At 39.1% G+C, this 14,591-nt stretch overlaps 1 protein-coding gene across 2 annotated transcripts; it reads right to left on the reverse strand.

Moving 5' to 3' along the window:
• Positions 1 to 29: 29 nt before the first annotated feature.
• tbx21 (T-box transcription factor 21) lies at positions 30 to 14,258 on the reverse strand. 2 transcript variants are annotated; one of them, XM_087784106.1, is made up of 7 exons: positions 13,615 to 14,258; positions 6,619 to 6,773; positions 5,859 to 5,980; positions 5,573 to 5,731; positions 4,818 to 4,879; positions 3,692 to 3,898; positions 30 to 3,610 (listed from the first exon to the last, which is right to left on the reverse strand). In XM_087784106.1, the coding sequence occupies exons 1-7, from the start codon at positions 14,130 to 14,132 to the stop codon at positions 3,118 to 3,120; spliced, it is 1,716 nt and encodes a 571-aa protein (XP_087640232.1). In that variant the 5' UTR covers positions 14,133 to 14,258; the 3' UTR covers positions 30 to 3,117. The 2 variants fall into 2 exon arrangements, with proteins under 2 accessions (XP_087640232.1, XP_087640230.1); XM_087784104.1 differs by having other exon boundaries at positions 30 to 3,898.
• Positions 14,259 to 14,591: the final 333 nt, after the last annotated feature.

The following is a 14,591-nucleotide window of genomic DNA, read 5'->3' on the forward strand; positions in this document are numbered from 1 at the left end:
TTAATGGACGATGAATAAAACCAACACGCTTAAATATTCATGGTCAACTTTAATGATATTGAATAAAAAATAAAATAAAACAGCACAATACCCATTTTTGCCACCTTTAATAAATAACACTTTTCCCTTCAAAAAAAGATTTTATTTACATTTTTGTTCGTGTGCTTCTCCTGATTGGCTCAGAGAGGAAGAGTTTGTTCCCCTGACACTTTCACAATGACAACATACAGTTGGTAGGAAAAGTGAGAAACACTAGGAAAGAATTTGGCTTTGACTGGAGTTTGGCCTTTTTTACCATCAGACCATATTAACCAACCACAGCACGAGAAAAAAAAAAAAAAATCACAATTCTTTGAGTTGACATCATCAGATTGTCATTGATTGTGATTGTCATGATCAATAATTGCACTTTTATTTTCAAAGACTTGTTAAAAAATTACAATTACAAACACCTTTTTTTTCTGACACAAAGTCAAACAAATATTGTACCGTACTAGCTCGACATCATTGAATTATCTTTCAAGGTTTAATGTGGTTGTGACGGGAGGTGTTATTGTTGTATGATTTCACGTGCAATAAAAGTATCATATATTTGTATTTGGTTTATTAAAGCGATCATCCTCTCCTCTTCCAAAATATGCGCTGTTGTTTTTCTCTTATTAAAAGACAAAATGATTATTAATGATATTATTAAACGTCTGAAGATGAAATATGATTGCTTAAAAGGGTTTTGTTAATCTCATTAAATGGGAAAAAAACATTTTTTTTTCCCCCTCACTAACTTTAGGCTTTATTAACCTATTTTATTTCTTTAAGTTCTTCAATTAAATCCTCATTTTGCAAAGTGTGATGCACCAAAATCAAAATTACATTGTTGCAGGTGCACAGACTCAACACCGAACCGAGTCCTTCTCGACTCTGCTGTTGTCGGAGGCCATTAGCACACCTGGTGAGGAGTGAAGGCACCGTTTGTGATCGGCGCCGACTGCAGCCTCACTTCCTTCATGTCAGTGGTCACTAAAGTCCTACTTCTGTCAGAGAACGTCTCTGCCAGAAGACCAGAGGGGAAATTCAGACTGTCTGATCACTTCCTGTTTCTGGTGGTCGGAACACAACACAGGCTTTTGTTTATCTCGATGTGCATCTGGTCATTTTTTTTACGTGCCCACAGTAAAAACCGCGATGATATTTTTCAACATCCAACACTCGTCGTCTTGTCCTCGTGTGTGTGTGTGTGTGGCGCTTCTATTTGTCACTCGTCCCACTGCCAATACTATTTTCCAGCTGTGTTGTCATCCATTATTGATCCTTTTGCTAATTTGTTTGTGGTGACATTGTCAGTTAGCATGAAAGATTGTTGTCTCTTTATATAATCTCATAACATAGTGGAGCACATGGTAAGCCCTGAACATTTTTGCGATAAAGATCTTGACATATTTGATGAGTAAAAAGAGAAGCTTGAGGACCACAGCAGCTGTGTATAACTGTTGCCCCCAATTGACCCTTAGGTGGTTTTATTTATAAATCATCACCTGACTTCCGAAAAGCTTCTCTGGCAGAAATCCTTCAGGGCGAAAAAAAAAACAACTCCTGCCATGGTATTGTATGACATCACATGTGACAGCTGGGAGGGTCTGTGCACCACACACAAGATTCTGAACATCAGCTGTCCACCAGGCCAAAAGCAGTTACAGCATACAGTGTGATGAGGTCAAAGGTCGTAAACCAGGACTCTGCCGAAAGTGAAAACTCAGGAGAACTTTTCGCATCTTTAGGGTCGTGTGGTAATCTGGTAATTTGATCTATTTGAGATTCAGCACTTCCTTCTAAATAGCCACATGGTTTGACGTTGCTTTTTAATCATTAGTAATAACAAAATAACCATAATAACAATCATTGAAATTGTGAACAGCTACAACTGTGTAATGGTCTCATTTGAAAGATATAATTCCAACACCTTATCTTTTGGTTGTAATGTTTTTCATGTTCCTCTTACATTTCGTTAGTTCAAAATTAGCATTTCATTTAAATAAATGGCCAGGTTTAGCCCTTTAACTCACAATTTAAAAAATAATATTTACATTTCTTTAAAAACGTAAAAAAAAAAAACCCAACCTTAAAGGACTTCTCTATTTTTGTGCTGGCACGATATGTCGACCCTGTTTCGGGGATGTTCTATTTCGGCTGATTTAATTATCGTCACACACTCAGTGAAGGTTGTCCTCACCGGGTCCAGATGGCTTTCTTTGGAGTGTGTTCTCGCTGAACTCTCTTGACCCTTGTTGGTGTTGCCAGTAATCAGCTGGCGTGGCACCACTAGAGGGCGCTAGATAAAGCTGGAGGATGTGATTTTTTGACGAATTAAAGCGCGTCAAACCAAATTTGGAAATAAAAGGGAAATGGCTTTTAATCCCCCAAATGTACAGTCATGTGAAAAATGGTTAGAGCAGCCCGGATTTCTTCAATAATATTTATCACTCAAGCAGTAACTGCTGTGTATCATGTGACCTACAGACAGAAAAGAAAACGTGGAATGACTTAAAGCACTGGTTTTTGTACAATGTCTATTATTATAAGAACCTAATTTTATCATCAAGAAACCATTGAAAATGTCTAGATATCAGTTCTTAAACTAAAATATTATGATCTATTCTTATCTTTAGACAAATGAAACTTTTGATTGTACCAGATATTCAAATTAACAAGACATCGCTGAAAACAAGGAGCTATAATCATCTTTTTACATGACTGCACAAATGGATTTGACAATATTAGAGGTTTCTTAAATACAAGTTTGTTCAGATCTGAGTAAAATGTCCAACACGTCTAAAATATTTAAGCCAGTCTTAATCTGACCTGTTCTAATCCAAGAGTTCTGGTTCTATCACTTTCTTTTGTAAACGAGAGGCTTCTACGATGTTTTAAATAAAACATCAGAATTGACATCTTAGAAAGAGAGTTTTAAATTCTGCAGTTTATGGATGGTGGAGGAGCTCGATTCTTCTTTGAGACATTTAAAAAGCTTGTTTAACAAAGTATTAAAAAAACAAATGAGGCCATTCAAACCAATCTGGAGGGACCTGACTGGGCCACGAAGGAGGGACACCTGAAGGGTCTTTAGTGGGTATAATAGCCGTAATAATCAGCATCGCTGTCCTTCTCGCTCACTTCTGCACTGCGAGGCGGCGGTGAGTTCTCCGTGCTGGACGTGTAAGGCGACACCCTTCTCTTCTTGTTGTCGCTCAAGCCGCCCTCGAACAACCCTGAGTCGACAGAATCTGCCGATTTGACGGAGGCCGGTTCCAGCCAGTGGTCCTCACCTGTCACGCCTGCAATGTCTTTTGGCTTGTCCTGCGTCAGGACCGGCTGCAGGGGCTCGAGGAGCGAAGGGGCGTGCAGCCTCGGGTTGCCCGGCGAGGTCGAGGACGGCGACGAGAGAGGTCTGAACCAACCCAAGCTAGGGCCGTGCTTGGCAGGGTGGTTGAGGTACTGGGGTCGGCTGGTGGTCCAGCCGGCCGTGGTGGCGGCGGACACGCTGGTGGACGCGAACGGGTGGTCTGGGTAGTAACTGAGGTGAGGGGAGGTCTGCAGAGGGAATGGCTTGTAGAAACTGTTGGCGGAGAAGTCCCCGTCGTAGGTCGAGGCGAAGTCTAGTCGGTTCGGCGCCACGCCCTGCTGCGAAGGCAGGTACCATCGACTGTGTGGACCGGGACTGGCGGACGGGTCTCTGTGGGGTTGTCCCACGCCAATGTTCTCCCGGCCGTAGATGCGGCTCTGAGGCAGTGGGCTCATGTAGGGTTCGGAGAGGTATCCCTGGGGGTAGCAGCTCCCTGTCAGCAGCTGCTGGTTCTCACTGGGGGAAGGGGTGAGGCGATCAGACTCGGGAGGTGCGTACAACCTAAGCAAGCGAGAAGAGAAGAGAATGTGTTATTTCCTGCACAAACCTCAAAGCGTCTATCTAGCATCTCTCAGGCCATCGCTCTCTGGTTGTAGCATGCCACATGTGCACGCAAACCTCAGGACGACGTGAGACCTGAAGACTTCAGACCGCCACTGACAACAGGTCGCTTTAGGCCAAGAGAAAGATATTTCGACGTAGCCAATCATTCCAACCTGTGCACCCAACTCTCTGGATAAATGTACCAAACTCACAAGGAAGTCATTTCTGTGATCTCTAGAGATTAGAAACAAATAACATCAACATAAACTGTCATACAATGAGGATCAGCTTTGAGTAATTCTAGGGGCCTATCCTTAGTGTGGACCTTATATAAGCAGAATGAGAGCACGGATGCTCCTTCCCTGGTGCAAAACAAATAGACTCAAGGACTCATTCATTCCTCGGGCTATTAAATTGTACAATTCTGAGTTCGGGGGCAGGAGTGGAGTAAAAGTATCATGATGTTCTGTTCTATGTTAATCTTTGTATCCTTTGTCCTTATTATTTTCTTTGATCTATGTTCCTTATCTTTATCTTTAGACTTAGATTGTATCATCTTGTTCTTTCTCTTTATTTCTCTTTGTTCTTGTTCTTATTTTATTTTGAATCTTTTTTATGAAAAATTGCTGTATTTGCTGTGGATAATTTGGAAAAAAAAACAATTTCCCGAAGGAGACCTTCTGAGGGATCAATAAAGTTCTACCTAACCTAACCTAACCTAATATAGCCTGAGGGCCTTAGGTTTATAGTCCTGGTCTAGAAAGGTGTTTTTTCAGGAAAGAAGTCCTCAGTATGGGAAAAAAAGAGAAAGAAGTAAAAGCATCGTCCACAGTCTCTATCTATCTGGAGCAATCTATATATTATATATAATACTTACGTGTCATAACTGTCTCGGAAACCTTTGGCAAAGGGGTTGTGATCTATTTTCAGCTGAGTGATCTGCATGGGGGGGGGGGGAAATAAGAGCAGTGGAAAGACAGAAATTAGGCTTATGGAAAAGTCAGCAATCACGTAGGAGAAACAAGACTCGGACAAACAGAGGTCACAGATTAATAACTGATGAGGATAACATGCGATTAATTCATTCCCCGTCGGAAACATTTGGTCGACAACTTGAGACGGGAGACGTGGCTGAGTACATTTCCTTTGGCAACTTCTTAACAATGCAACGTAGCAGCTGCGGAGGATATAGTGTGTGCAGCACATACTGGGGCGGCCTGCAGTCAGCTGAGGTGAGCTGACTCGCGGATGAACCCACGTACAGTAAAGAAAGTCACTTACTGTCAATTGTAAATGAGTGTCGATGTATATTTCATTTGACACGTGCATAAATCAATGCCCCCCACGTCGGAGACACGGTGAAGACATGAATGATTGATTTATCTTTTATGGGGGGCTTAAAAGGTGTTGCTTAAACATGTCGTGATGCGCTAGTGACCACACAAAAAAAACTGCTTTCTTATAACTACGTATAAAGCCGTATTTGTAATTGGATTTGTTATTGTTTTCCTAAATAAATTCACAAAAAGAAATACATATATATATATATATATATATATATATATATATATATATATATATATATACATACTGTATAAGTCAAATTGAAATGAAAGCTGTCATATGACGTACGTCTGCATTTTGATAGGCGGTCACGGCGATGAATTGAGTCTCCGGGAAGATGAAGGTCTGGGCCTTGGAGGAGTGGAAGGGGTCCTCCGTCCCGTCCTCCTTCACCTCCATGATGTGAAGCCGAGGCTGGTACTTGTGCAGGGACTGGAGCACGATCATCTAGTGGAGGTCAGAACATGGGGGTTCAGGTCATCTCACATTTTGTGACCAGAACCTTTATTTGTGTTCTTATAAAAACTTGTAGTTTTTGTTTAATAATACAGTTCATCATTGGGTAGATCCATACCTGGGCTACATTATTTGAGCTTCCTTTGTTGTTGGTTAGCTTGAGTTTGCTGAACGACACTTCTTGTCTCATCCAATGAGCTCCGGTGTTCGGGGAGTCCGGGTGCATGTAAGTCCGGTTTCCTGTTCATCAAAGTAAAATCTTGACAGTCACGCTTGGAAACACCGAAGAAACTTCACCAACTGCATGTTTTAAGTTCTACAGATGACACAGATCTATTCCTAATAATCTCAAACATCTCTTACACCACTCATACCTCATTGATAGACATATTCAGACCATTTGAATTATTTTTAGATGTTCTTAAGTGAAGATGTAGTTTTAACTCCTTTACATGGTCTCGGCTTCTGCCTTTACCCTTGTGTTATCTCAGGGTCAAGGTGACCTGAGGGCCTGAAAAACCAGCTGAGAAAACCAGCTTTGTTTAACATCTTCTTGAGTAACTTTTGATTTTAAAAAAAATGATAAAACCAAAAAACGTGCTTAGTTCATCAAATAATAACTCACTTATATAAAAATGTATAATGAAGCAACATGAACTATAGCTATGGATAAAGGAACATATCAGCATCTAATAAAGCCTGCAACTTAAAAGAAGAGATAAAAATGAAGTTCCTCATATCAATAAAAACGACTTTGTCCTTCTTATCTGTCACCACCAGGCTTTTATTTTCTGCTGACTTCTCTTTTTTAAATGCTGCAAAGTCACAATGAAGGCACAATCAATCGTCCAAATCTTTATTATCAAGCTCAGACTTACCTGGCATGTTGCCTTCTGCTTTCCCACACTGGACCCATTTGCCCCCCTGGTACCGCCAGTGGTGCTGGTCAGCCAGTATCACGTCCACGTACACATTGTAGTGGGCCGAGGGGTCCAGGAAGCTGACGTTGAAGCTCAGGAAAGGGAACATCCTCCTGCAAGATAATGCATTTATTCATTGGTATTAGTTGCCAAATACCAAAATTAGAGGCTCACGGGCCACAATATGATACTATAAGACTCTCTTCAGGGTTTTCAAAGGGGTCTCTGTCAGGATCTGCCCCCAACAAATGACCTAAATCCACATTAGACATTTATTTAACAAAATATTCTTGTTTTGTCACGTGTAACTTCTCTAATCTCTCTCTTAATAGTCATTATCTTTCTGACTTCTGGCCACACACTAACACATTTGGTAGGAAACCAACACAACCATACGGTAACACAAAAAGAAGACAAACTGCCTCAACCGTCTAATATTTCCATCAGTGCACTTGCTTGGATTCTCAGGTCAGAGAAGACATGACACCATGAGAGGTTGGGCTGGGAAAGGGGGCGTGGCTAATGTGGCGGATGAGTAACGTGAAATTTTAATGCATCTCTTAATAAAATATGTATTATTGCCACAGTAAACTCCGAGAGGGGGTGATCTGGAGGTCAGAGCATCCCTTCTTCTATTGAAGAAGAAGAAGAAGAAGAAGAAGAAGAAGAAGCAGCTTTGACAGAACCAGCAGAAGAAACAGAAACATCAGCATGCTACACCTCAACTGTGATGCATTCAAACAATAGATGTCAAACTAATTAGCATCCAGATCAACATCAACTGTCCACTGACAACAGGTATGTCAATATTAAACTTGGCCCGGAATTGAACTTTACACGCAGCAGGGTCATTCAAGGGTCAACAGACCAAATCAGGGACCAAATCAGGACATTAGTCCGACTGCATGTAAACGGCTGAAAATGACTGGAGGCTACTGAGCGGATGCTGCTGATGCTGTGCTCAGTTCCAACCACAAGTAATGAAAACACCACAGATTATGTCACACGGATGAAGTGCAGAAATAACACATAAAAGCCAGTAATTAATAACAATAATTTTGCTTCTGTGCTGCTCCTCTTTCTTTCCTCCTTTTTCCTCTCCTGTGCTTCCTTCATTGTTGGGTTGTAAGGGGGTCGGACCAATCCCAGCTATACGGGGCGAGAGGCCTGGGAAACTCTGAATAGGTCGCCAACCTTTTTTCAGGGCACATGGACCATCATTCATCTTCTATTTATTTATTTATTGGACTGTGGAAAGGAAACCAGAGTGACCAAAGGAGCTGCAGGTTGAAGAAACAGAAATAATTATTTTCTATAAGAATAGTTGAAGCTGAAATCAAACCTACGACCTCTTGCTTTGGAAATACTTTTTTTTTTGTTTCATCTAGCAGAACATTCTTGAATTGGTGTTGTATTAATGCAAATGTCTGAAAGGTGTTTTAATTTGAAAATTAAATGCCAACATTTCCCCCCCCGTGTCATATAAGCATATGACTATTCACATTACCAGCCGCCGTTTAAGTCAAGTTAACTCAAAAAATACTAAAACTAGAAAAAAAAAAAAAAAATGGAACCATCTTGTTGCCCCAAGCCCAGGGCTACTGCTGATTCAGCGTAAAGGTGAGATTTTTTTGCGCTCAACATTGTTTTTCTGAATCTTATTGTTGTTGTTTTGAACTGTAGGACAGTCGTTGACCTGGACTGCGGTGCAAAAAGGATTAGGGACCCCCTGGTGTTGATGGTTACAAGAGATTAAAGAACACAGTCAGCAGTTTTCCTCGGCCCCTGGTGTCCGTTCAATAGATCTTGGATCTCAATTGTATCATCAGTATGTGTCTGTTGTTACAAAACTCTCTTTTCATTTAAATATTTACATTAGAAAATGATCTTTAGCCCGCCCACTGAAAACACTTAATTTTTCCTGTAGATAAAATTTTGTTCACTATAACCACGCCCACTTTGCTGTGATTGGTCAAGCATTGAGGTTTGTCGCTGCATGTCATCAATCCCGGAAGTCTCCACCTCCAAGGGACTCGTTGTATAAACAAAGCAGGACGTGATTACGACTGGCCGAAGGAGGAGTGAAGAAATGATTACATCACAATGGATCCCACTCTTGTAACCTCTCATTTGACGAGATTATAAAGTTATAACTTCAATACGGGGCATTGTCATTTAAAAAAAATTGTACTATTTTAATATCTTATATTTGACAATTGAACCATTATTTGTCAAACAAATATTCTTACTTTGTGATGTCATTTTATGTCAGTTTGAAGTGTGAAAATAACAGAAGCTCGTGTAAACAAAACCCACCACAGACAAAAAAAAATAACAGAGGGAGTGCTTGCAGGTAGCGTTGGTGGTCGTGTGGTAAAAGAAACTTACATCAACAGCAATCAAACCAGACAACGGCGTTATGTGGGGGTTTATCTGATGACGAGCGTCTGAGTCCAGGTGTTTACTCATAAGGGAAGTCTGAAGTCCAGACCATAGAGTGTGGTGAAGCCACCAGTAATACAGAGACTGTGGAGGTGCTGGTGACATTTACAGAAATCAAAATACATTTGGTGGAGGGGGCAGCACAGCACATCCTGGGGATGCACAGCAGAAGCACCAGAGAGGAGAAAGTGGATCAGCAGAACTTTTCCACGTCAGTGCACCTGCTGATTCATCTGGACAGGAGTTCAGGTCCAGTTTTTGTCACCGTGTGGATGATCTGTGATGAAAACATGCCAGTCCACAGCTGCTGCCGGACATGAGCGTCTTTCACACAGAAAAGCTCCACATCTGCGACAGGAATTCAACCATTTTGGAAAATAACAACATCCGTACTGATGTTGAGGACAAGCAGATCAGGATACTGGTAATGGCTAAATGTTCCTGTTTGATCATAAATTAAAATAATCTCTGTCTTGAGTGTCATCCACACAAGCGACGTGTAGATCACACACACTTTAAGATATTATCAGAAACGTGTTGGGAGGAGTATAGAACATAAACGTGAGTAAGTTGTGCGAACATATGCATCAACAGGAAGTGACGAGTCATGGTCTTAAAGCTGTGAACGCAGAGCCTATTTCTTTTCGCAGAGTCGATAAAGGTGTGAAAAAACAAACGGCATGTTGAATAATGCCGAAACCTCTGTGGAAAAAAAACTATCTATAATTGTTTTTATTACGCTTATTATCAGCCATATTTTCTTTATATCAAAACGCATGATATTTATTTATATTTATAATATTGAAATAATATTCATTTATTCATTAAAGACGTGCGTGTCAAGATCATTCTTATCTTCAAATAATACAGGCAGAGATCTGAAGTAGTGAAGTGATTACAAAATAAATGTATTGTCCTATACGAGCAATTTTTCACAAAGTATTTAGGTTATATGTTACAGAAATATTATAATACGAGAGGATTATTTATTTAAAATTCTAAAACACGAATTATTTCCAAATAAAACAAATAGTATTTTATTATATCTTATTTAAATTTTCAATCTGGTTAAATTCAAGAATTTTCTGAATACATTTTATTAAAATAAATTATTATTATTTTAAGTTTTTACTGTGGGCCTTTGGACACCGTCATTCGTGAACAAAATTTGTGTTGGCGATGTCGTGGCTGCACAGACGTGTATGAAGAGCTAAAAAGACACACACGGGCAGATCTAAGTATAGCTCACACGAAGAAGGGATGAATTGAAAATGTCTCCATCTTTCAAAGAGTGTATGGTAGAAGAGCAGAACTTCTGAGAGATCTGTCAGGCTTTACACCCGAGCGCGGGGCGAAGAAAGCGAGTTTTTACTTCCTCAACTTCAAAGCTGCTTCAGCATCTCGGCCATCTGAAGACTGCAGGGCTGATGTTTGACTCTCGTTTCTTTCTCTCTCCTACATGTCGGGGTTTTGATGAACATTGCAGACCCTCACCCCTTTCACAGGAAATCAGTCCAACATTATCATGTAGGAGGCCCCAGATGAAAATGGAAGATTCTTTTGGAGTTTGAAATTTGAAATATATTTTTCAGGCAGGTGGAACTTCAGTATTTTGAGAGGCTGACTTTTTAGGGTTGCTTCCTTTTTATGCCTGAAAGTTGTAATTTGGGTGAAATGTGTTATTTAATAAGATATTAAGACAAGGTACACATTTACAAAAACTCACTTACAAATGATGGCCAGAAAATAATTCAACAATTGACGTGTGAACTCCAGTCACTGCAGTAGTTCTGGCAAAGCAACGTAGATGAAGCTCATCATTACAGAAGCAGATCAGTAGATGCCATCGATCTTAGCTTATCACCAAATTACTGTCTAGTTTAACATGTTTAAAATTCAAAGTTAATGATCTGGTGTTTTTATTTTCCAAAGTTAGTCATTAGTGTCATAGTTCAAGCTGATATACACTCTTAAAATCTTAAAATCAAATTAGAATTCAAGGTAAATTATTATTAATATTATAATTACTATTGTTTTAATTAAAATTCAAGAGCTGCTCCAAGAGTCATAAAATTGCACTATAAGTTAAAAAAAACATAGAACTACTTTTATTATAATAGATAATTTCTTATTAATCAAGTGTTATATTTAATACATTATTTTACAGCAATAAAATAAACATGAAATATATTTGATTGAAATAATTCATTGACAATTGAATATTTAAGATTAGTATTTAACCATTTAACTTTTGTTTTATCAAATCTTTCGAAAGTACATTTCCAAAATTAAAAATATATATATATTTTAGTTAAATAAAGGCAACAGTGCTGTCTAAGCAGTTTTTTTTTTATTTAAGTGGTTATCTGAAACACCAATAGCAGTGTACTGTTGAATCTTAAACTAAAAAAAAATAAAATTGGGACAGCCCATGAAACCGTTTCATTTTCTTGATGTTCGAAAAATGTAAAACTATTTGAACATTTATTTTAAAAGAAGAAAATTGTTAATGAAAGCATTGTTAATTATATGTTATTCATGTTTTAACATAGCCCATCTAGCCTCCAACATATCAATTCAAATTGTTTTCATAGCAAAATTATAATTATTGTCGCGTAAAAACATAAGTCGCGTATAAAAAAAGTTGTAGCACAGATTACATCACTCAAACTATGCAGGAGCCGAGGTCTCAAGGAAATAAGTTACAACACAGTTTTGTTAGATTTTTTGGGCTATTTTTGTTTGTAGATATTGTCCATTAAGCTTAAACTTTAGTAATAGAAAGGAAATATGTGCGATTAATTTTACCATTAAACTTAATAATACTAGCATTTATATTTACTTTTACATTTATTCATATTTTTAAGACAGGAAATTTGTGAATTTTAGAAATAAAATAGACCATTAATCTGCTCTAGAAAAAAACAAAACACCTGAAACATTATAACCGGAAGTGTCACAAAATGTGCTTTTTTACTTACTTTAATAATATCTTAATCATTTATTTGTTAAAAGCCCATTTTGTTGCAGGGGAATCTTCCCATATTGGAGAAATTCATGAATCAAGAAATCAATTACAGTTACTTTTTTTTTCTTCTTTTTTTTTAACAATTAACCTTTACTTACTTACTTACTTTATGTTTAGCGGTAGAGGTGTAGTTAAGCTGTAGTTTGCTTTGTTCCAATGATAAAAATCTGGTCAATGATGAAAATAATCGTCTATTATTACAGGTGGGTACAGTGAAAATGTCCACTACGATAAATACAGCCATGAGAATATAATAGTTTATAACCTTCTGTCAAACCAAAGTGACGTTTTAAGGAAGTCATTCTGTGGGCGTGAAAGGATGCTCGGTGACCCGGTCCAGTTGCCCTGAGGTGCCGTCCAGCCCCACCCTAATCTGGAGTATAGTTATACTTCAATTTGAATGTAATAACTCGTTTATAAAACAAATGTGCTTCATTTAAATAACAAAAAATAATTAAAGATTAGATTCTGCAAAAATATTTATTCTACAAATGCCCTTAGGAAAGTTACAAACTCAACAAGTGACTCTGGACACTGGGAAGTGCTGAAGACTTTCGAGCAAAAAATAAATTCAACGTTTAATTGCTCATTTTAATAAGACACAAATAAAATGATTGTTATTTTACATCGCATTAAATAAGATGTTTAAAAAAAGTCTAAAAATGTGAACTATAGCAGAGATTTACCATAAGGGAGACCTTTAACCATTTGATACATGTTTTAATATTTGCGTGACCCGGATCAATATTCTACAGTATTATATATAATGTATGCTTAGTTAGCGATGTTTCTCTGAAAGCAGTGTTGTTAAAAATGTCCACTGATCCGTCGCACAAAAAAAAATAATAATAATAATAATTTTAACTAAAATAATGAGTTAAGGAAATTATGCTTCGTGTTTTTTTAAATAGGGAAAATATAATATATACATATTTGTTTAAGGGCGTGAAGTTCGATGATTGAATTGATGATGAGACAGGCTTCGTAACGCACCTGTTGCCATGTCAAGGAACACATTTAAACAATAGATTTTGCAGGTAAAAATAAAACGCAAAAAGTTAAACGTAATTGTAAAATTAACCTTTAAATACCATTCGGTTGTTTATTAATCACTTATTTTATCGAACCAGGAGCTCAACAAGTTTATCACTTAAACAAGTATATTCAATAAATAAAACTTGAGAAATGTATTACTTTTGTAATATTCATCAACAGAATGTTTCCCAGTCGTAGAAACCGAATACAAAACAAATATTTAAAAGAATATGATGATCTTGATCTTGAAGTCTATTCCAAACCCGCATATTCTACCTCAGAAATAATGTAAATTGACAAAGTTTTGAAGTCACTGTAGTAATAAAAGTGATAAAAAGTTAACTCCTTACGCGACGGTTAGGATTATTATTTTCATGTGACAAACGCGCAAAAAAGTGCATCATGTGACTACTTAAGTTGCGCTGAAGAATAGTTTCCAAACTGCCCACCTGCCCTGTTTGGTGATGATCATCTCGGTCTGGAACTTGTGAAACTTGGCCCACAGCGGGTAGTTGTTGAGGAGCGCCTGCGTCTTCCCACACATCTGCTGCCCCGGTAAGGGGTACACGGGCGGACGCTGGTACCCGTGCTGGAACCCACTCGTGTAACTCTCCGGGGAAGGCGGGTAAACGTCTTTCCCACCCGTGGCGAACCCGTCCCCCGCCGCGGAGATGTACCCGGGTCCTCCAGGCGCGCTCCGGCCCGGCGAGCGCACTCCTCCGTACGGGCAGCTGCTGAGCGTCTGCGCGTAAAACCTGCCCGTCTGCGCCCCGAACCCCGTCTGATCCGGGTGGTACTGCAGAGCCAGCGCGTCCTGGCTGCTGGCGAGCGACTCCGAGTAGAAGTACCTGGCGTCCTGGAGCCCCATCTTGAAGTCTGTGAAGTCCTTGCGGTGCTCGGAGGTTTTGGCGAAAGTTTCAGTTCCATTCAACATGCTGAGGTAGAAGTTTGCGCCTATGCCGCCCATTTGCAGCTCCTCTCCCGCCGTGTGCGCGCAAACATGCGTGTGCCCAAGACCACCTCAAGCCCCCCAGCAGAGAAGCGCGGACTTTATCCGACAACCTCAGAGAGCGACTTTGTTTTTTATTGTTGTTGTGACTCTCCGTCTTTATTATGACGCGTGGACGCAGTGAGTGGAACACATGCCGCGACTCCACAATGATATATACATTTTCAACGCGCTCATATTTTTTGGAGGTGTGTCAGAAGCGCAGGCAGAGGGGATTGGCTGCAGTTATGAAGGACACATCCCATCATCACTCTCACCAGCATCATCGGCACCAAAATTTCACTCTGAATTATTGAGGTTTTAATGGCAGGCATTTACTATCTCTGCAATGTTACGCTAATAAAATATGTTTTAAAGTATACAAATGATTTCAAGTGTATATGTTTAATGTAGATTATTAAATCCATCATTATCTTT

This window comes from Callionymus lyra, chromosome 2, assembly GCF_982586985.1.
Source record: "Callionymus lyra chromosome 2, fCalLyr1.hap1.1, whole genome shotgun sequence".
Lineage (NCBI taxonomy): Eukaryota > Metazoa > Chordata > Actinopteri > Syngnathiformes > Callionymidae > Callionymus > Callionymus lyra.